Source organism: Amphiprion ocellaris, chromosome 10 (assembly GCF_022539595.1).
Source record: "Amphiprion ocellaris isolate individual 3 ecotype Okinawa chromosome 10, ASM2253959v1, whole genome shotgun sequence".
Taxonomy (NCBI): domain Eukaryota; kingdom Metazoa; phylum Chordata; class Actinopteri; family Pomacentridae; genus Amphiprion; species Amphiprion ocellaris.
The window spans coordinates 9,896,859-9,918,326 of NC_072775.1; the positions used below are offsets into that span (position 1 = coordinate 9,896,859).

Here is a 21,468-nt window from a genome sequence, read left to right on the forward strand (position 1 = left end):
TGGATAAAATAACAAGCTTTTGAAACACTACACATTATCAAAGATTCAAAAATAAATGATGGTTTAGAATCTTTTTGGTTTCTTACAAAAAGCGGTGTGTAGTTCACTCACATTACAGATGTTGACTTGTTAACGATGAGGTTTCTCTGTTAAAGACTATGGACATTTGTGTCAACAAAGTCTGTTTTTCACAAAGTGTTGTTTAATCATCTATTAACTTCCTCACTCATTTGCTGTCTCAGACGTTACATCTTTTTATACTCTTAAAAACTAACTGCAGGTGTGGGAAAACTATGCTGACTGAGCAATGTCTGTGATTATTTTTGTCGTAAAGTCCTGCAATCTGTGAAAACTTTAGCGGAACTAAAACCCACATAAAGATGACCTGAGATGAACCAGAGCTGTGTGCTAGTTGGGCTTCGGTTTCAGTGTAATATGGAGATGAAACCAGGAGAGAGGTGTTGGACTTCAAAGGGCATGAGTGATCACAGAGCTGGACCAGATGTTTGTGGACTCATGCTGTTGTTGTCCAGGTGGAAATCACGCAGAGCTGGATAAGCTCTTTTCAAAATGTTTCCTTTTACAGCTTAAATGTTTTCTGCTTTGCTCTTGTCTGATGCAGAAGATGTATTAAACACAGCGCACTCAAAAAAACGAGGTTCCTTATCATGATGAAACTAAAAGGTGATCTTATTTTCTGGTGAACAATATTCTAATGCTGCCTTGTTGTTGCTCTTTGTAATTTTCAGGGCTGCTGATTTGGGAGGGAGTATTTGTGTCTGTGCGCACGCTGAAACGAGCTGGCATGTTGTTACTCATCTTCAGCACCCACACACTCAACTTCAATTTCAGGGTATTATTCGCTGATGAGTTTTAATTTCCCTAAATTAAGGAGTATGGCTGATCTAAATAATAATTTGAGGCTTAATGGCAGGAAACACCCTGTTCTTTTCTTTGAAAATGAGCAATGGGTGCATCAGGAAATACTATATCATGTGAGAAACTGTATGTTATTTTCTAATTTTCTTCAAATCCAGCTGTCAGTAGCCTTCAGACATACTTACTACAGATCTATAGTGCAGACATCCTGGGCGGGCCGTTTCTTAAAACAATATTAGAGCTGGTGCTGTTTTGAAAGAGTTTCACAGAGGATATGAAACTTCTGTTTTCCAACCACATGCAGCGTTTAATCTGGCGTTATGTCATGATGAGTTGTTTTGATCACTGGGAGCGCTGATGATGGTGAAGTCCCACTGCTTTATGCTGCAGTGACTCATTGGTGCAACATACAATTACAGATAATACAAGGAAAAATTGACGTTAACTAAAACATATGGTCTGTTTGCTGCCGCATGATGTAAAAAGACACATGAACCAAAAATATAAAGCTGTTTAATGTGTTACATATTGGTTTAAATGCACACTGTGGCGTATTAAATCTACACATGGAATCAAGGCGGTGTTTATACAAAAATCAAGGCAGAAAAACAAGAAAAAACTTAAGCAGAGATGCAGTAAAGTATAGGAGGAATCATGTAATGAGTGATGGGCCACTTCGGCCTGTTCTGTGATGAAGCTGAGAAATCTTTAGCGCTATAGTTGCAAGGGGTGCCAGCATCACCTGTCCCAAACAAAGATGATAAGGTTAGGAATTCAAGCACCTGGCTGCCATATGCTACAATGATAGCCTCATGAATATTCAAAGGACATGGTATGCCAGGTTATGTCTGCTCTTTGTCTTCTTTCTCTCAACCAAGCAGCAATACCAACACTTAGTAAATCATTAGATATGTTTACTGTAGAGCTTTTTTTTGGTCATTGATTCAAAGATTATGTTCCACTATGTGTCATATCCTGCATGTATCTTCTAAACAGATACCTGTTCACTTCCTCCCAGCTAGAATTTTTTTAATGTTTTAAAAATGTAGAAAGAAAGCTCTGCAAAGTTCAAAGTTTCGAAGGGTTCCCGTAATGTTCTCCTTAAAGTCGGAGTAAAGTTCTCAAAAGACGCTCTAAAAGATGTTCTTGAGAATATTGTCAACAGCAACATCCCCAAAACATTCTCAGAATATTATTGGTAAAATGTGCCTTTGTTCATATATCAAATTCTAAGAACATTTTATTAAAGAAAAAAACAACATTCAGTCTTTTGAGACATACATAGATAACATCTTGAAATGAAAACATTTTTGAATGTTAGTTGGAGAACCTAACATAATCTGACAACAACCTCCAAACAAAAATATAAGACATGTTTCGTGGAAAACAAATTCTATTTATAATTCAAAGATTAGTTTCGAAATTGTCATTATTCGATACTCTACCTGTGTGTCCTCAAAAATCTGCTCCTTCTCATAGCTGTCAATGTAAATTCGAACCGTTGCCCCGTCACTTCCTGTCCCACTGAGTCTGTAGATGATCCGAGAGCCATCCGAGAAGATTATCCGCAGCCCCTGCAGTGAAAAAACAGACTATATAAATCTTTCAGGGTTTGCCGGCTCAGCTGTGAGGCTTTGATGCTGAGAAAGTTCAAATATTCAGTGACCACTGGATATGTTCTGTATCTGGACACAAAACAGCCTCATCATTATAGAACTGCAGCACAGAAAGTGTCACCTGGTTCCTGGAGATGGTGCTGTCTACTGGGTCTGTGTACTCAAAGTTGTCGGCTTTTTCCACTTGGTAGATTTTGTCTTCTACAGCAAACCTCTGCTTCACGAAGGACTTGTCGGAGATCATAATCTCCAAATCCTCCATCATCTCACAGGCTGCATCTATGTCTACATTCTCATAGTCATATCTGGGCAAAGTAAATAAACTGTTAATAACAGAATGAATACTTTATTGATTTTATATATTATATGGTGTTGTATATGATGTAGAAGTTCTGAATGGTTGATATTTTTTGTAGTTATTAACACTTGTTCACTTGAGAGTTGCTTGTTCAAGGGTTATATTGCACATGTTGCTCTACAAAAGGAAATAAAACCAGTCCAAAACTTTAAAGAAGATACAATTTCTTAGTAACCCCTTTTAGAGATCAGTAGCAGTACCCAGCATTTCTTTATTAACTCAGTGTTTATAACATTTTTTTTTATAACACTAAAAGCAAGTAATTGGAAAAAATTTGCAGGTAAATTATATGGGTGCCATTTTTTAAAATAAAAACTTCAATATGATGAACAGTTCTAGGTATTGTCATTTTAACTGTGGTGTAAAATGTGTAATGACGTATGTGTTCCACTAAGTGTCAGGCATGTCCTGCATGTATCTTAATGTATTTTCTAAACAGGTACCTGTATGACTTTCACCCAGCTAGATTTTTCTTTTGTTCGAAAACGTTCTCAGAAAGTTCTTCGTAGTTCTAGTACTGTTTTCAGATGGAAATCTTCTTTTCATGTTCTTTAAGGTCAAACAAGGTTCTCTAAAGATGTTCAGAAAAAGTGTCTAAAGCATTTTTCAAACGTTGCATTGAGAATTTCATTCCTTGGTTAACATGGAACATTATGGGCATGTTTTATTGTTCTCAACAGCAACATCTCCAAACATCTTCAGAATACTGCAGGAAAAATGTTCCAAATTTGTCAGTATATGAAATATATATCAAACAGGAACATTTTCTGAAAATACATTCTTTCTTCTGAGGCCTCGATAACTCTTTGAAAATATTTTTGAATGTTGTTTTAAGAACCTCTGTCTTTTGTTATCATGTGACACCATCTGACAACATCCTTTAAACATCTTCTGGATGTCAGAATGTTCTTGCTTAGTTCAATTTTAATCTCATTATTTCAAATGATAACTACCGTTTAAACGTTCTTTGAATACTGAATTAAAATGTTGTCTTTCAGACGTTATTAGAATTTGCAGGTAACATCAGCCAATGTTGTGGGCATCTATATCAACTAACTAATGTACACTATTTCTATTTCTCCTAATAAATAATTCAGCGACTTTTTCTCAGTAGTTCTTTGGCTGTTTTGATAGTTGAGTCCAACTCTGAGAATGAATTATCTCCAAAACAACACTGCTGTTTCCTTGTGTGTTCACGTCTCACCTGGTGAAGTAGTTTCTTCCATATTTCAGCCAGTGGTCCTTCAGAATATCCTCCACACTCTGCTTTCTGGTGGCGAGGATGGACAGCCATGCCAGCACAGCCCAAAGTCCATCCTTCTCACGAATGTGGTCTCCACCTGAGAAAGGACATAAAATTACCAAGCAAAGAGAGCATAAAAGAACTGCATGAGCATTATAATCTTTCATTGCATTTCATTTAAGATGAAGCATTATTTTGCTCTAATAACTTGCTGAAGAGATAAAGTACCTGTACCAAAGCTCTCCTCGCCACACAAAGACAACATGCCTGCATCCATTAGGTTCCCAAAGAACTTCCATCCAGTAGGAGTTTCATAAAGCTCTATTTTTGTTGCTTTGGCTACTCTGCAGGAAATATGATGAAAGAGTTTTCTAAGAAATCACACAGAACTTTTAAAACAGCACAAATAAAACCAACATAACATAACTGAGTGTTGGGAGTGTATATCTCCACAGTGAATCCACAAAAACTTAATGGTTAAATATTTTTTGCTTGTTTAACTCCGTCTGAACACAGAAAACTACTTTTTGCACATTTGCTTTTGATTTATGAAAGCCAGGCCCAAGTTTTACCTGTCTAAAGCTGCGCTTGTGGGCATGCTGCGAGCGAAACCTCTCACCCCTGTGTGCTGAAAGTACGGGATGCAGAAGATGTTGTCAGCAATCACAGCCACAGAGTCAGATGGGGTGACGAAGAACCCACGTTTACCAAGGATCATGTTACGGTCCTAGAAAGCAAGACAGACGAAGGTCAGAGATCAAGAATCCTGGCTCCTTTCAATCTGCATTTTTATTTGAGTTAGTTTTACAAACTCTTAGAATTTAGAAAACAGTAAATCAGTGCACACACCCCATCACCATCAAATGCTGCACCAAAATCATACTGTCCGTCTTTCATGCTGTCAACCAGATCTGTAGCGTACATGGGGTTTGGATCTGGGTGTTGACCCCCGAAGTCCTCCAGAGGGACACAGTTAATGGCAGAGTTGACCGGACAGCCGAGCTCTTCGCACATTATCCTCCTCACATATGGTCCTGCCACTGGATAGCAGACAGACAAGACAGGCATAAGAATAGGCAAAGATGAGCATGAAGACATTAGATAGGTCAGATCTGGTGTTGTACTAAGTAGCAATGTTGGCATTCAGAAACAACAACAAAAAATAACTTCAGCTCAGCATCATGGTGGTTCAACTATGAGTTTCTGTTTCAGTATCTGGGGACACTCACAATAGATTCAACCCAATTCTAAAAACCTAATCCTACCTCTCCAATTCTTTTGTTTTTGTTTCTTTTTCATATTCATAAACTCTAATTTCTATCACTGATCTGAACATAGAAGATGTGAGAAATGGGGAAAGATCGTGGCTCTGGTTAGCATCATGACTGATCAGTGGAATCAGCACAACATCGTCGTCATATGTGACTCAGAGGTTAAACAAATTCTTGTGTACTGACCGGAGATTTGACGTTATACAAATAACAGAGGAACATGAACATCACAAACATGTTGTTTTTCGCTGAATACTTGATGGATCCTGGACTCTAACAAGAATCTGTTTACACTGGTCTACACTGATCAGCATTATGACCACTGACAGGTGAAGTGAATAACATTGATCATACTGGTACTATGTGGTGTTCTGCTGGAAAACCTTGGATTTTGGCATCCATGTTGATGAGACCTAGACACCCAAATAAATGTTGTCCCAGAACAAGCACACTCCCTCATGCAAATGTCAATCCTAAATGTCAGTGGCCTACCCCTGCAGGAAAAAGCACCCCATCACATTGGAAAAACATCAAATAATCAGGAACATCTTGGGGAACATGACAATCACCCAAGTTGTTGATTTGACCTCAAATTTCCAAGACTCCATCCTGATCAAGCATTGACAGGATGCAGTGGAACCAGAGAACCCAAAGGATCCACTGCCAACATCCTAGTGCCAGACCCCAGAGGACACCCTGAAAGGTCCTCTGGTCCAGGCCCAATCATTCAGAGCATTTTGACCACAGAAGGAGGACCAACACAATGTCAGGCTGGTGGTCATAATATTATGCCTGATCGGTGTATGTGCTGCTGGTATTGTGTTGAAAATATATTTGTGATTTTATTAGACATTGAGAGCACAACTGAACATGCTGAAAAAAGATGATTGGATGCTGACATGAACCAAACTCCAATTTCACATGCAGCATAGTTGTATTATTTACTCTTATTTAAAACCAACGCAACCTCAAAAACCTTTAGTTTCGTTCACAGTGCAGAGACGTGCTCTTGCTGAGCTACTCTCACCTCCGTGCATGGCATCTATTCTGATCTTGATGTGGTTCTTCCCAGACAGAAGCTCCTTCAGAGCAGCAAAGTCAAAGATGTTCCTCAACAAGTTTGCATAGGACTCCACAGAATCCACAATTTCCACTGAAAACAAGCACAAATGAGAGAAAATGTAATACTTATCAATCTTGTTATTTTAAGTCCTCTTAAGTTGACTAACACATTAACAAATACTTAAAAAGCAGGGGTTAAATTGTTTATTTTTTGCTTTGAAAGATGCTTAGTCACTCTCATACACATCCACACAATTGCCCCCATTTTTCTGCATTTCCTTCTTCCTTTAATTTGAAGTGACTGGTGACAGACTGGTGCTGCACTTCACCTGTGAAGGGTTTGAACTTGTTTTCCAGATCAAACATCTGTTTTCCCAGGGTTGTCAGATCCACTCGCAGTCCAGGGCAGATGGCAAATTCCTCGATGGTTCTGCTGATCTGAAAGATCTTGCTTGTGACAGCTTCCTTGGCTGGGCCTTGATGCAGGAGGAAAAGTTATTCACATGTAGCTTATGGTAAAACTACAAACAGTATACTGAAGACCATACTCTGCTTGATCTCTTATTAATAAAAGTGTGCTGATCATTTTGTTGTGGCTGAACTCTTCTCCAGATTTAAGTCCGCACAAGAGTCTCCAACTATTTCTGTGTCCAAACCCCACAGTGTGTCTGAATGAGGCCTTGTGCAGTCTTGTTAAATGTCTGACTTCTCCCATAACACTATTTTGCACTTGGCCCCAGCCTCTGCATGCTTCCTCCTATCAGGTTACCATACCTCCATTTGCAGTATTAAACTTGATGCCAAAGTCTCCATCAGGTCCACCGGGGTTGTGGCTGGCTGTGGGGACGATGCCACCGATGGCTTTGTATTTCCTGATCAGGCAGGAGATGGCCGGCGTGGACAGGATCCCATGGTGTCCGATGATCATGCGACCCACCTGAGGAAATGTCACGCAGGTGTGTTTGAGTTGGCCGAGATGAGAATGTATCTTAATATATCCGAGTGAGGGGAGGGGTGGGAATGCCACTGAATATCAGGCTTGCTTCTTCCTGAAAGTGAGTGGGACTAGAATTTCATTTAATGAACGACAGTGACGGCACATCAGGAGCAAGTTCCGTCATGTGTAGGTGTTTTTTTTTAATTCCTCTGAGCATATCTTTCAACCCAGAAAGCATCAGAAGCTCAGAGTTTATGTAATTTGAACCTGGGAACCATAGAGAGCTCATTACTGGTGCCAGCAAGAGGCTTGAAAACAGAGTACGCTTAATGTGTTTCTATTTGAAGACAGCAGAGCCAGGAGCTACGGCTATTCTGCTGTCTCAGTTTTTTTTTTTTTTTACCGTTGACAAGCAGCTCCCACCTTCATTTCTTCATGTTGCGTTGTTCTGCTGCTGAATTGCATTATATGTTATTCCTCTTAGCATTTGAATTGCTTGTTAACCCTTAGATGCATAAGTGGGTCAAAAATGATCTGGTGAGGTCGTTTCCTTGCAATATCTTTGTAATGAAAAGTTTTTCATCATTTTGTATTCTAGTTATTACTCAAAAAACATGTGTTTAATATCATTCCATTTAAATTTTTAAGCTGCCTTTAATACTTTTACAGAAATTGTAATATTTGTGTGACTACCCCAAGCCCTTTATCACTAATAATATGATACAAGAGGTGATGAAGTGTACAAACTTGGAGGGATGGAGAGCAGCAACAGCTGGAGGAAAAGAGTGGATAAATGTCAACATAATGGATGTTGACATTCTTCTATTGGTGTTCTGTGTAATATTCTTCTTTTCAATTATCAAAATGTTCAAAAATCCATTATAAAGTGAAAAATAAACCTATTTCAAACATGAAATCATTCTTGTGTGGACAAAAATATAATAAATAAATATCACAGTTATTGTCAATAACAGTATACTGAAACAGTATTCTTAAATAGCATTATTTAGTAAACAAATGCATGTGCATAAAGTGCACACATGCCATCATCGCAACTATGCGACAGTTTTCAATCTTCTACCTAATATAAATAATAAATTACCCAAACAATCCCAACTCAAGGCCTCACTGGCTTTTCAAGAGTTCAAAGATTCACTTGTCACATATATTGTAAAAAAATATAAATATAAAATATATATGAAATACAATATCAAAAAAATACTATTTATTAAAATTATATTTTATTCAACCTCTTAATTTTTTACACAATTTTTTATTTAGTTTCTTAAAGTTAAAATAGAAAATGGATTGACATTCTTGTTTTCTTGTCGGCCTATTATGAGTTCAAAGTGCTCCAGTTTAGTTTTTTTTTAATGGTAGAATTGTTCTGTTGTCTCTAAACTAAAAATACTTTTGGATAATTCTAAATTGTGAGTTGTTGTTTTAGCTTCAAAAAGGCAGGAAATCACAACAAGTTAAATTGAAAGATACTTTTCCCCCTCGGTTCTCGGGAGGATAAGAAGCATAAATGCAGATGGCACTGACATACATGCCGTCATCTGCACATCAGGCCACATCTGGTCACGTGGACACCCACCCACTTCCACTTACACATTGACCAGCCCGCACACACAAACAAACACAACGTAAGCAAGTCCACACACGCATGGTGACACCAACCCCGTTGGCAGCTGCCATCTGCACAATGACCTCAATAGCCGCTGGGTTGAAGAAGCGTCCGTCTCCCCCCACCACCATGGTTGAACCCTGGCGGTCACGCAGGTCAATGGAGGAGAAGATACTCTGGATGAAGTTGTGCAAATAGTTCCTCCTGGACTGAAACACGTAAACCTTCTTCCTGAGGCCGCTGGTGCCGGGTCTCTGGTCGGGGTAGGGGGCTGTTGGGACAGTCAGCACCTGCAGAGGACTGTTCTCCATTGTTTCAAAATGAGGATCTGACCTAAAGCTGCAGCCTGGAGAGCAGAGCTGTGATTTAGAGGGAAATCCCCCCGTCGGTTGACATGGGGGGAACGTTTCAGGGGAGCAGAATGGAAAGGCAAGAGCTTGACTCCTCCTATTATTTCACTGGGAGCACAGGGCCCTTCTGCAGCCCAAAATAACCTTTCAGACTAATGTGTGTGCAGAGGCAGGGGGAGTAACTGAAGACGCTCCTTCACACATGTGCAGGGAGATCACTGTCAAGGCTGCAGTCACAAAGAAGTGTGTGTTTGGGTGTGTCTCGGTGGAAGTATTGAGGTGTTATGGGAGCAATTCATCCATCTGTGAAGGGCTGCAGCTGTGCTCAGATTAATGATATGCAAAAAGAAGGATGACTTCTCTCATTAAAGCTGTTAAACACTATTTCAAGGGAGGATATTTACCCTTTCCTAATGCTGATAGTGAAAACAGACAGTTAGAGGAGCAATTAGACAGTAATTAGAGATGCATGCTAAACATAGATATGTTGTTTTAAGGTAGTAATTTATCAAATCTAATTATACACAGAGCACAATCAAGTCACAGAGGAGGGGATCTGCATGAGATGGAGCAACGCTGCCCTCTAGAGTTTATTAAGCGCTCCTAACAACACAGTACAAAAGACTTGGGCATTAACCTCACAGTGCAACAGTCAGAAAGTTTTAGTATGTAGTAATAGCATGAACACGCATCAGTCATCCATTTACTTTGGCATCACAAGGATGAAACAAGCCAAATCTGTCGACGCATACTTGATGTTATTGCTGTGTCTGATCAGAGCCAGAACCACAAGCAATGAAGAACCCAAAATAAGAAAGTACAAAAGAACTTTACAATAAGTTTTACCTTGTTCAGTGTGGACTTGATTGTGAAAAAGGTTTAAGTTAAGGATATTTACAGCTAAATGAATACTTGAATTATCTGTGGTCACAATCATTCTTGTGGTTATTTAAGTTTTTAAAAAAAATGTAGCAATTATATAAAAACTGAAAATGCTAAGTATAGATAGATGAGTATTGATACAAGTGGTTCCCAACTTTTGTTACCTTTTGAACACACAAAATGAAGAAATGTCTGTTTGGGACTGATTACCACATTTCAGATTATTTGATTTAAACAAACTCAAATGAACAAACAGAAAATGAATCAGTAACTTTTTTGATATTTGACTAATTTAGATAGGTAACTTTTTAAGCAATAATGAAAAAAAATCCTGTTTCCAGCCTGTAAGCCTTTGATTTCCTCATTCTTCTATGATAATAAATGGATTGTGGGATAAAAGATAAAAAAAAAAAACAATGTCGCATTTGTTATTAATGTCTCCAAAACCCCAATTTTTTTTTTTTTGCTTGTTTGTCAAGTGTTGTATGTGAGTTCACATTCTTAATGAATTTTAAACCTGTGTTCTTTGCACATACACCCTGATGAAGACTATCTGAGTGAAAACGTTCTACTGCCTTTAATATCCTGTTATTTCCTTCTTAAATCCATAGATGTGTATCACAACCCTTTCAAGGGGTCCAGGCCCAAATGTTGGGAACCATCACACTGAGAGTCAATGTGACTCAATATGAGTTGACGTTCTTCTCTTTAATCTCTAACCAGCAAGTGAAGATGTGGTTTTTGCCATGTAGTGAGGATGGTGAGCTAAGTGAATTTTAGTGTATATTAGGCTTTGATGTTACTTTTTGCATGTACAATATCCTGGCTAAAAGAAGTTTAGCACACAGCAGCCCTCAGACTTATAAAGCTTTGTTAGTGTCCTGTGTGACTGACTTCAATCTACTGAGACACTTGGAGGTAAACGTCCTCCTCTCTGCCCAAGCCTATAGTGAAACCCTGGCTGCCATATAAAGCACAGCCAAGGCTTTCCTGATGAGGCTGCTGTTTATTGCAGGTTTTTGTATTGAGAACTTTTACTGGATGCTGCTGCTGCTGGATCAGAGAAAGCCGCCTGACTCAAAGGAAGCTGATGCAGGGGAGGTGATGCTGGGGGAAGCCATCGGACGGAGGGAGATCTGGGTGAACTTTAGGGAGTAAGAGCCCTTTCGGCCCAACTTCCAATGAATCCCTCTCCTACGATCGGAACGCCACTTTGGTCTCATGTGAAAGTACCTCCCATTCAGGCTGGCATCTCCACGGGTGTTGAACCACCATCCACCTGTAAGACAGCAGAAATAAAATGTTTTGCAGCCCATTCTAGGTGATAAATACCTGCTATTTGCAGCCCACTGGGGGAAAACATGGCTACCACTTGTACGTCTGCTGCACCTGCTTGCTGGTGGGCACAGTTTGAGTCTTGATGGTTGTCGTTGTCTCTGTCCTTGGTGGAAAACATCATTCCGGTGTGGTTGCTCATGGGGTCGGCCAGATTTCCAGACAGATACGTGAGGTGAATGGTGTAGTTGTTCTGCGGACCGTCAAGGTAAAATCTGTATTCGATGAAGCGTTTGTCCTGTTTCCAGTCTTCCACCTGGATCTGAAGGACAGAGTTGCCCTGACAGGCCAGAGAGTGAATCTTCTTGAGACCCAGCCAAAAATCTCCTGTGAGAGACAGACACCAGCAGACGAGGTTCAACAGGCAACTATGAGGAGGCGATGCACACAAAGATACAGACAAGAGCAGACATACTACACATTATGAAGTTACAAACCTTATTATCTTCTTATGAGACAAATATAGGTGAAAATTTGGCTTCGAAGAGCTAATTTTCCAACTTTAGATGGTAACTGCATAAAGAATATTGTCTCTTACCATGAAAATCTCCAAAACCATTTTCATACGTCTCCCAGGTTTGATCGAAATTCACTGAACCATCTTTTCTTCGCTGGATAACTGTCACTCCGTGGTCTAAAAAGGAAAAAAATAACAAAAGCAGACTTAATTTAAAGATACTGTTAAGCAAAAACATGCTAATGTATATAGGTTCTGTTTTCATCCTTTTGTAAGCACTTCAACACAGAGTTAGATAATTTAGTAGCAGATAATAGATAAATTATTTGAATTTGTCAAGCATAGATGCCATATATTTAATGTTCCCTTTTTTTCTCTTAGAAGTGAAGTTTCTTTGTCTTATTTAACAGTAAATTAATTATCTTTGGCTTGTTGGTTCAACAAATCAACCAATATGAAGGTGTCACTTTTAAAACAGTTTCTCTGAACATTTTTCAGACTAACCGATAATGGATTAATCAAGGATAAAAACAGGCCAATTTATCAGTAAAGTAAATAACCATTGTTGCAGTCCTATTCTCTCTGTACATACTAAATTCAACCTGTCTTTATACATCTGAGCTATTCAGGGGAAATGATGCAACATGTAATCTAGAGGTAATGTTTGCAGATCTATCTGACTGCCCACACTGTTTACTTTTCTTTCATCTCCCACTGTATCACAGATGTAATGGGTTGCCACAAATGCAAACATAACATTTGGTACTGTTTTTACATTTGAGATAGATGATGGACTTGGAGATTAAACTTAAATTTGCCTCTGAAGTGCAGAAGTGAGGTTACCTTTGTTCATGTCACAGAAGGCCATGAAAGGGTCTGATCCGTTGGGTTTGATGGCGTAGACACCACTCACCCGCTCTCCTCTGTTGAACAGCTCGCTGCAGTCTGATGGCAGAGCTATTAAAAAAAATTACCACATATTCAATGCTACATTTGAAACCATCTTGAAAGAATCTAATGTAGACATGCAGATGAAACTCAACAGTCTATACAAGCTCCATTAAGAAGAAAAATGTGTGACTGCACAGGATGTTCTGAGACTGAAAAATGTCCATCAGCTGAATGCTCTGACTGTATGAAACTTTATGAATGCGAAGCAAGAAAATTGCAGCAAATCTCCTGGACACATTCATAAATAATGAGCACTGACACAGTAAGATTGAAAAGGTAACCTTTGTGCTTGCTGATGCTATGGCTGACAGACACTAAATCCTAAAGTCGCAGGCAACATCTCCCTGTGTTTTATTTTCCATCTTACTCATCATTCTGGCGCTGCTGGTGGAGCTCGAGGTCAGGTAGGGGGTGAGCGTCGGTGCTTCGGTGTTGAAGATTTCCGGGATCCTCTCGATGGTCTCCTGGGCTAACGTGTTGGCTGTAAGCTGTGGAAAATTGTTGGGGAAACACTTTAGCTCGCAAACATAATCCTCAGACTGTGTGTTGAAAAGCAGTTCCACACAAAATAAAGTGTGGGTTGTTATGCTGCAGAAGTTCTCCAAAGTTTTTGAGGTTTTTTTTTTTTTTTTAAATTAAATGTAACAATATAGATTTCATTTCAGCTTTCAACACTAAGTAAAATGCAAATGAATTCGGCGCTGACTGAGATTATTAAAAACACGAACAGTTCCTTCAGCCTCAAAAAGATTTAGAACTTCAATTATATTGTTCAGTGCCATGACTCCGTGAAAGCTTTCTTCCACCAGCACAGCAATCATGAAAGCTCATAACCTAAAAAGTAGGCAAAATAATCTCAGTAAATCTAAGAAAAGATTCATACTTTTGCACAGCAGCACACTAAAAGCCCATTTGAGTGGAACTTCTCATTCACTCCGACTGACTAAAGGACTGTAAGAAAATTACAGGGGGTGATATAGAGGCACTGAATGTTATATTTCACTACCTAAATAAGCAAAACCCTTCCCTGCTTTATTAAAATTTAATGCATATCAAGTTTCTCCAACAATCACATCGATTCTCATAATTATGCAGTCGTAATTATTTACTTTTTCCTCCAGAAGCTTGATCTTAGTTCTCTGGTGGTTGAGTTGGTCACTTTGTTCGCTCACAGCCTTCAGCAGCTTGGTGATGCTCTGCTCCTGGCTGTGGATCACCTCCTGATCAGGGAAGAGAATGAAAGAAAGCTCATGTTTAATAAAATACACAGTGCTTTGAGTGTGTATAACAGCAGTATGAAGCAATGCATATGTAAGGATAAAAATCTATATTCAAAAAGCATATTTTGGCACCTTGGAAAAGGTTGCCTCTATTTATTTTTAACAATGGACAATATGGCATTAAAAAGTGAGGAGAAAATGATAAAATGTCTGTTTTAATTATATCCTGTGCACTAAAGAACAAGCAGCCCACAGAAAAATTGTCATCTGACCTGCAGGGAATTCATGAGTCAAGGTTTTGTTATTTGGTGCTGCATGATCTAAATGATATTTCTGGGGCTTCACTATGAAGAATCCAAGTGAAGGTTCAGGTCACTCACCCGAAGGCTGTTGATCTCTGCAGCCTGCTCGCGCGTCGCCATTCCATCCGACAGACTCCTCAGCTTCTCCTCCAGCCCTTCCACCTTCTCCTGCAGCTGGCTCTTCTCCTGCAAGAGGTTGTCCATCTTGGAGCTGATCTCCTCCGACAGGCCCCTGATCTCCTCGTTGTTGGCCTTCAGCACCACCGTGGTCTTCTTCAGCTCCTCCTCCTCCTCCTTGATCTCGCTGGCCAGCACCGACAGCTGGTAGAAAGAGCGGTCGAAGATGTTGAGCTTCTGGAAGATGTCGTTGATCTGTCCCTTCGTCTTTTGCACAAACTCCCGCAGGCTCTGACCCAGCTGGAGGAGGCCGTTCGCCAGGAGACGAACATCATCCAGAGCAGCAAAGCGGGACCGAGTTTCAACAGGAGCTTCGAGGTGGAGGGCCGGGGGCTCCTCTCTGGCACAGAGGGCGGGGATGCAGGTGGCAGCCAGGACAAACACAAAAGGAATTAGTGCTGTTCTCATGTTGCCCTATCGCTTCTCCAGCTGTGTGTCGAAGATGTCAAGGTGGCAGCTGGCAGCCCTCGCCTCTGTTTGTGACTGGACGAAGAGCTGCTGGGGGAAGATCCAGGCCTTTATACGTTGTCTGGAATCAGGTCAATGATTAACCTGAAGGTCCGATCAATATCTGTGTGCAGAATGTTTCCTACTGTTGGTTGAACTTTAGCTTTTTTAAAAATTCCTGTGGTTAGTTTCGATAATCTCACTAGTTGTAATAGTAACCAAATTTCAACAGCAGAATGCATCATCACAAAATACTTGTTAAAAATGTCAAGCATCGTTGTAGTGGAAGGGTTTTTTTTTTAGCTTTAAATGTGATTATTCAAATTCAAAACGCTTGCAGTTGTGCCACCTCAGAGAATCTTTTTTGAGTCACATGCTGGGAAAATTTCCAGCATCACGAGGCTAGAATTAGGAAATCCAATAAGTCAAAAGTAAGATATTACAGGTAAATATTGAACACACTAATGGCTGGAGTTCACATTGTTGCACATCAGATTGGTAATAGTTGATGACAGTTTATATACACCGGTTCAGGTGTGAATTTGTCAGCTTTAATGTGTAATATTCACTGAGCGCAGCATGGATTGTAAAGTGTGACAGCAGCAGGAAGGTATCTTTCCTTCACACACAACAGGTGAAACATCCTGTCACTGCAGGAGCTGCCAAGTGCTGTCAGAGTCTCCTGCATGGGCTGATGGTACATCTTCTCCGTCAGGGATGACAACTGAGACATCCTCCATGCTGTCAAGGGGGAATGCCAGGACAGAGCTGGCCTTCTTAACAAGCTTGTTCACTCTCCTCCTGTTAGCAGTTGAGATGCTGCTGCCTCAGCAGACCACACAACAGAAGAAGGCTGTAGAAGGTGAATACCTGCGTACTTGGAAGATTTCGCCATTTTGATGTCCACTATTTGGATGTTCACTGGTATAAGAGGAGTGTTTGCACCTCCCTAAATTGACGTGGAGTTGGTTCGGCTATTATCAATCCACAAAAACTGCTTTCACTCAATTCAGTTTATTAAAAGGAAAGTCATTTTGACATCAACAGTGATTGTCGTTACAGCAAGTTTAGTCCTTTAGCTGTGTTTAATCAGTGTAAGGATGTTTTCCTCTGAATCAGGACGGTGTGACACTGTTTTTATTGACCTGCAGTTACCTGTGCTGAGGACACGGCCCCTCTCCTGTTTTTGTTGTGTGGCCGGTTTATTTTTAAACAGAAGGATGACCCAGTTTACTTAAAAGATCGATCGAGACATATGGCTTTGCAATGTATGGATGGATGCAACAGAGCACTTGTTGCTCAAAGCGAAAGGGGGACAGCATGAGATCAGCTAAAAAATGCTACCTCATTTAACGTGGTATGATTGATGGGAGGAATAATTGTCTCACCCCCTGCAGTGAAATATTATGTATTATGTATATTAAATGGCCTGTAAGGATTGACCTGTGTGTCCACAACATCACTGCCTTTACACACACACACACACACACACACACACACACACACACATTTGTGGCACACTGTTTGACTTTTAGTGGGCGTATGAATGGAGACATAAGCACTTGTCTGTTAAATGTTAACCATGATGGCTGTATGAGCCCCACACTGTTTACACAGTAAACATAGTCCACAACCCAGACTTCAGACTGAAGCTCTCTGAATGGTAAAATGCACAGATGCATAGTGGCCCACAACCACTAAACATCTAACAGAACAGTCAATAGGGACCATGGAGAGTGCAAGGGGGCGTATGAGATAAACCGAAGAAAGAGGGGTGACCCAGTGACCATCATTCTCACACAGAACTGGAGGTAGAACATTAAGTTCACAAATGCTTGTTTGCATCATTTGCTATTGTACAGGCTACTATCTTGTTCTACAGCACCTCAACATATTGGATCGTGTTTATTCATGTTTATTTGCCAAGTTAGTGGATTTAAAGGATGGTAATCAGTGAGAAAGTTGGTCAACAAACTCTAGACTCAAATGAATATGTCAGCAATTATTAAATGGTTTATGATGAAGTTTAGTTTTGGATGTTGACATGCATGTTATGCAGCAGATGTGTGAATCCTTCTGACTTTGTGGACACTCCAACATTTCCTCCAGCACCACTGATACCTGCAACAATAGCAAGAAAAGCACTCAGAGACCTCAGTACTTCGCCAGGGCTGCTCAGTCATTGTATCATTTATCATTTATTTACAAGACAACAAATGATGGAAATGTGGACCATCAAGTGGCTGGCTACTGTCTCTTGAGATGCTAGCCTAGGACTATTTGTATACTGGTCGCTATATCTGATCATTATCATTTAAAGCCACACCTGATGTGGATGTAGATTAACTCAGTGGTCAAGAATTTGTCATCATATGAACAGAAAAAAAGAGAAAAATTGTAATGAACCATTTCCCCACCAAAACAACACAAATGAAACTTTTTCTCTAAATCAGAAAATTTGCAAGCTCTGTTATATTTTTGTTGAGTGTAATTAACAAATATTACCATGCAAGCATTGGACATTACAGGATGCTAGCTCCCAGCAGTGCTGTCCCTAAGTACAAGCAGACAGAAAGTCATTGTCACGCAAGTGGTCAATGCCCTGTTTTTTTTTTTTTTGTTTTTTTTTACATTTTATTTTTAGATTATCTAATTCAAAACCAACACTGATGTTTTTTTTTTTGAGCTTCAAAGAGTAAAATATCAAAGCACAGCACAGAGGTGACCAGCAAAGTGAACTCTCAAACTTTCTGTCACTCTCCCAAGTGAGCGTAAAAGCATGACGGTGCTGCTGATCTAAGTCTGAAACACACATTCAATTTTGGAAAAGTCTATCCTTAAATAAATACTTCTATTACCATGGTAGTAGCATATTTAACACATCATTAAATTGTATTATATCAGTATATTATGATGCTGTATTACTACTATATTATACTACTACAATGTATATTTACATATATACACATATTTGTCTATGCAATACTACATATATTATAACATGTCTTACCTTACTATATCTTACCTTCTGTATTCAGTTCCAAAAAGGAAGTCCAGATGAGTTTTATCTAAATAAAGCAGTATATTTCAAAATCTAAAACAGTGTAATGATATTGTTATAGGATTTCTTCACCTCAAGTGCTATTGCATAACCATATTTAGCTGTAAGAATAAATATTACTGCTTTCTCTGTTTTACATTTGGCTGCTTTATTATGTCATCATATTGTGTATCTACCAGACATCACACTGGGCCTGCACACTTCTGACAAATCGATTGGTCTCAATTCATCGGTCACTGTTACACGAATACATTGTTTTCAGTTAACTAGTTCAGCCTCAGCCAACCTGCAGCTCCCCTCTCCAGCAGCTGCACTTATATAACACACATCAAACAGAGGAAGATGCCAAGTGGACCAAGGTGATTTAAACCACCTTGAACTCTTCCACCTGTTTTGTGTTGTTTCGGTTGTTTTTTTAAATGTCCAACTCCTTTTCATGTTAAAAATGTACATATTTGAACTGATATGATAGGAAAGTGTTCAGGAAAAATCATCAGCGTAAAACTTCAGCGAACACTTCACAGCCTGCAAAAACACCACGAGTCTTGCTAGAAGGAGGACCTGCCTCTTGGCAACTTACCTCCGGCTATACTTTCCACCAGTAGGCAGCTTCCACTACCAATAATAGTCAAATGGGAGGAAAATTAATAGCTTGCAGCCAAGCCCTATGTGTCTTACACATTTCACTCCGTAAGCCTAAAACATCTATTTGTGTAAGTTAATGATTAACAGCTCATTTTTCAGCTAATATTTTGAGTAAATTACACACTAAATTGATACCCCTCATTTCTCCTCACATATGATGCAACTCTAAATCTTTCTCTGAAACTGCCTTTCAGAACATTTTTGCCTCTTGGCCAAGTTTGCTGCAGTAGCCTATGTGGTCAGTCCGTCAGCAGTCATTTGGTCCAATAAAGACCTATTTTTTTTCTCTCGCTCTCCCTCCAGTCAAACCACAATCCCTCTCGGAGTCAGTTGTCTGCTTGGGTAATGGAAAAGGAGTATTTCTTGCTAATTCTTGCTAATTCCTTTTCCATCCATGAAGGGGCACAAAGCGGTGGTGGCAGCTACTTGAGCGGCATCATGTTGTAGACTTTTCATGAACATAGCCCACTTTGCTTTGCTTTCAACTAATGCTACAAGTACAATAAGTGATGAGAAATACACTTCTGCTGGCCTGAAAAACTAAAGTCAGCCAGTTGCACCCTAAGACAAAAATAGACAAAACAAAAAGTTGAAGAGAAAAAAAGAAGAAACATAAAATATAAAAAGTTCCTAGAGAACAGCCATGCTTGCAACTCTGTGAGGCTTTGAATTTATGGAATGGTGTTTTAAAGCTAGATTAAGCAGGGTCATAGAAAAAAGAAAAGAGAGCTAGATTTTGAAAGCATGCAATTGAAAAAAAAAACACCCTCCTCACTCACCCCTGCAAAACTCATGAACATACACTGCCTGATTAGACTTAGAGGGCTAATCAATGACGTATTTAAACTACAACATGTTTCATTCACCACAACTCAGAAGCTTGACCCCACAAAATAAAACAAAACTGCATAAGAGAACAGAACAACCATGGAATAATTTTCAGTAGTTGCTACCAGAGAAGAATAGCTAATGTTGACTTAGGTTTCCAAACTTTTGTAGTTGTAGTTTTTCTGCTTCTCTCTTTCTCTTCCTTGCTTTGTGTTGCAGTGTAATGTGGTGCAGTTTTATGTGGAACTGTAAAACATGGCTGCTCTTTGTCTGCTATTCTTGTGTTATCTGCTCCTGATTTCAAGCTTCTCTTCTCCACTGCAGGAACTTGTGGGCCTTTTTAGGACAGCTCAAAGATTTGTGCATTCTCTGACTGCAAGAATAGCAATTACTTATGTGTGGGCCTTTTAAAAAACTGCTCTTCAGGGCTTGACACTGTTTGGCTAAACTCAAGGAGAAGCATTTGTTCGACTCTGCTGGGGTCTTAGTCGAGTTGTAATCTTCTCCTGTCTCGCACCACATAGACTAACATAGCATAGCATCTATTTCCTAAGCACAAATAGAACTGTACTTACATTCAGCAACCCCTAAATACTGAGTTCCTGCAGTGCAAAGCTGCCTAATGCATCCAGCTACCTTTGAAGACTGCGGTTGTGCACTGAATGCATGGGCATAGTGCATGCTGGTAGGCAGGTATCTAGTTAGACAGGTGGACAGGCCATCGAATCATTGCATTCAGAAACAATGCAGTGTTTTTACAGGCCTGTGAGTGACACAAATAACACATTTCATTTGCAGAATGCTGTCTTGATATGAAAACTTTCAGCAAATATAACAAAAAATGTGTTTGAGTTGAAATAGCACTAAAAAAAAAGAGGAAGAGCTGTAAATGCTATACATATTTTGACTGAATTCCAAAGCAATCCATGTATCACCTGTTGAGATATTTTACCCTCAAGGTGTCACAGGTGGAAAAGTCAAGTCAAAGTTATCTCAAATAGTCAGAAAGCAAAAGGATTATGAAAGTCATTATCCTCTGGGCACCGTAAATTTCTGTACCAAATTTCTTTGCAATCTGTCCAATAACTATTGAGACATTTCACTGAAAAACAAAAATACTGACCTCTTGATGCTAGAGGAAAAGTAAAGGCATCACTAAAATCTGTATGCTGTATCCTGTCTGTTATGTTAATGTACATCTGGGTATTCCCCTGGAGAAATGAAGACTTTATTCATCTGGTAGTGTTGGAGGAAAACTAGGCCATCAGAAAGTTTGATCCTCTGGGGACCATGAATCACAAAGTTTTATGACGATCCATCTTGTTGAGATATTCCACGCTCATCCAACCTGACCAGTTTCCACTTTTCAAAGGAAATTTGGCAGTAAAAAACAAGTAGCAGAGAATAAACTGCCCTTATAAAGAGCAGAGGGAAAACTTTTATGGATTGACGGCCATTTCTCAGAGGAAGATGCTGGTAACAGGCTGAAAGAGGATCCACAAAGAACGAGAGGTATGCGGTGAGAGAATTAACCCTCATGGATGCCACCAACCCCCTGCACCACTTCCCTGTTTGCTTGATTGTAAAGGACACAGACCACATAACACTGGGTAGAGTTTCACATTCTGAAAGAGGCACTGCATGGTCACTGATGCTGTCTGAGATGATTATGGACGGCACATGGTAAGGCGACTCTGGTACTTTCTGTTTTTCCTTCCCAGATGCTCCATACTTTAACATCTTGTCACCAGCGTCCCAGAAGAGCTGCTGTCCTTTCCAGCCGGCTGCACCTCTGGACTCCCATTGGCTGCAGTCTGAAG

General features: G+C 39.8%; 2 protein-coding genes across 2 annotated transcripts; both read right to left on the reverse strand.

The window, feature by feature from the left end:
• Positions 1 to 1,375: 1,375 nt before the first annotated feature.
• LOC111587026 (phosphoglucomutase-1-like) lies at positions 1,376 to 9,752 on the reverse strand. The gene is made up of 11 exons (XM_023296850.3): positions 9,047 to 9,752; positions 7,204 to 7,366; positions 6,759 to 6,905; positions 6,395 to 6,520; positions 4,946 to 5,136; positions 4,669 to 4,823; positions 4,325 to 4,440; positions 4,058 to 4,193; positions 2,617 to 2,800; positions 2,325 to 2,453; positions 1,376 to 1,621 (listed from the first exon to the last, which is right to left on the reverse strand). The coding sequence occupies exons 1-11, from the start codon at positions 9,302 to 9,304 to the stop codon at positions 1,532 to 1,534; spliced, it is 1,695 nt and encodes a 564-aa protein (XP_023152618.2). The 5' UTR covers positions 9,305 to 9,752; the 3' UTR covers positions 1,376 to 1,531.
• A 148-nt stretch (positions 9,753 to 9,900) lies between these two features.
• LOC111587044 (angiopoietin-related protein 3-like) lies at positions 9,901 to 15,163 on the reverse strand. The gene is made up of 7 exons (XM_035942656.2): positions 14,569 to 15,163; positions 14,078 to 14,188; positions 13,336 to 13,456; positions 12,861 to 12,974; positions 12,099 to 12,194; positions 11,615 to 11,887; positions 9,901 to 11,504 (listed from the first exon to the last, which is right to left on the reverse strand). Exons 1-7 carry the CDS (start codon positions 15,073 to 15,075, stop codon positions 11,284 to 11,286), a joined length of 1,443 nt encoding a protein of 480 aa, XP_035798549.2. The 5' UTR covers positions 15,076 to 15,163; the 3' UTR covers positions 9,901 to 11,283.
• Positions 15,164 to 21,468: the final 6,305 nt, after the last annotated feature.

Bases quoted from the DNA above. Each gene is read 5' to 3' on its own strand.
- LOC111587026 (XM_023296850.3), bottom strand. From the start codon at position 9,304: ATGGAGAACAGTCCTCTGCAGGTGCTGACTGTCCCAACAGCCCCCTAC. The intron at 7,367-9,046 runs GTTGGTGTCACC...ACATTTCCTCAG, and splicing joins AGATGGCAGCTGCCAACGGG to GTGGGTCGCATGATCATCGG. The intron at 4,441-4,668 runs GTAAAACTTGGG...TATTTCCTGCAG, and splicing joins ACAAGCGCAGCTTTAGACAG to AGTAGCCAAAGCAACAAAAA.
- LOC111587044 (XM_035942656.2), bottom strand. From the start codon at position 15,075: ATGAGAACAGCACTAATTCCTTTTGTGTTTGTCCTGGCTGCCACCTGC. The intron at 13,457-14,077 runs GTAAATAATTAC...AATTTTCCACAG, and splicing joins TCAAGCTTCTGGAGGAAAAA to CTTACAGCCAACACGTTAGC. The intron at 11,505-11,614 runs GTGCAGCAGACG...GCTGTCTTACAG, and splicing joins CTGTGCCCACCAGCAAGCAG to GTGGATGGTGGTTCAACACC.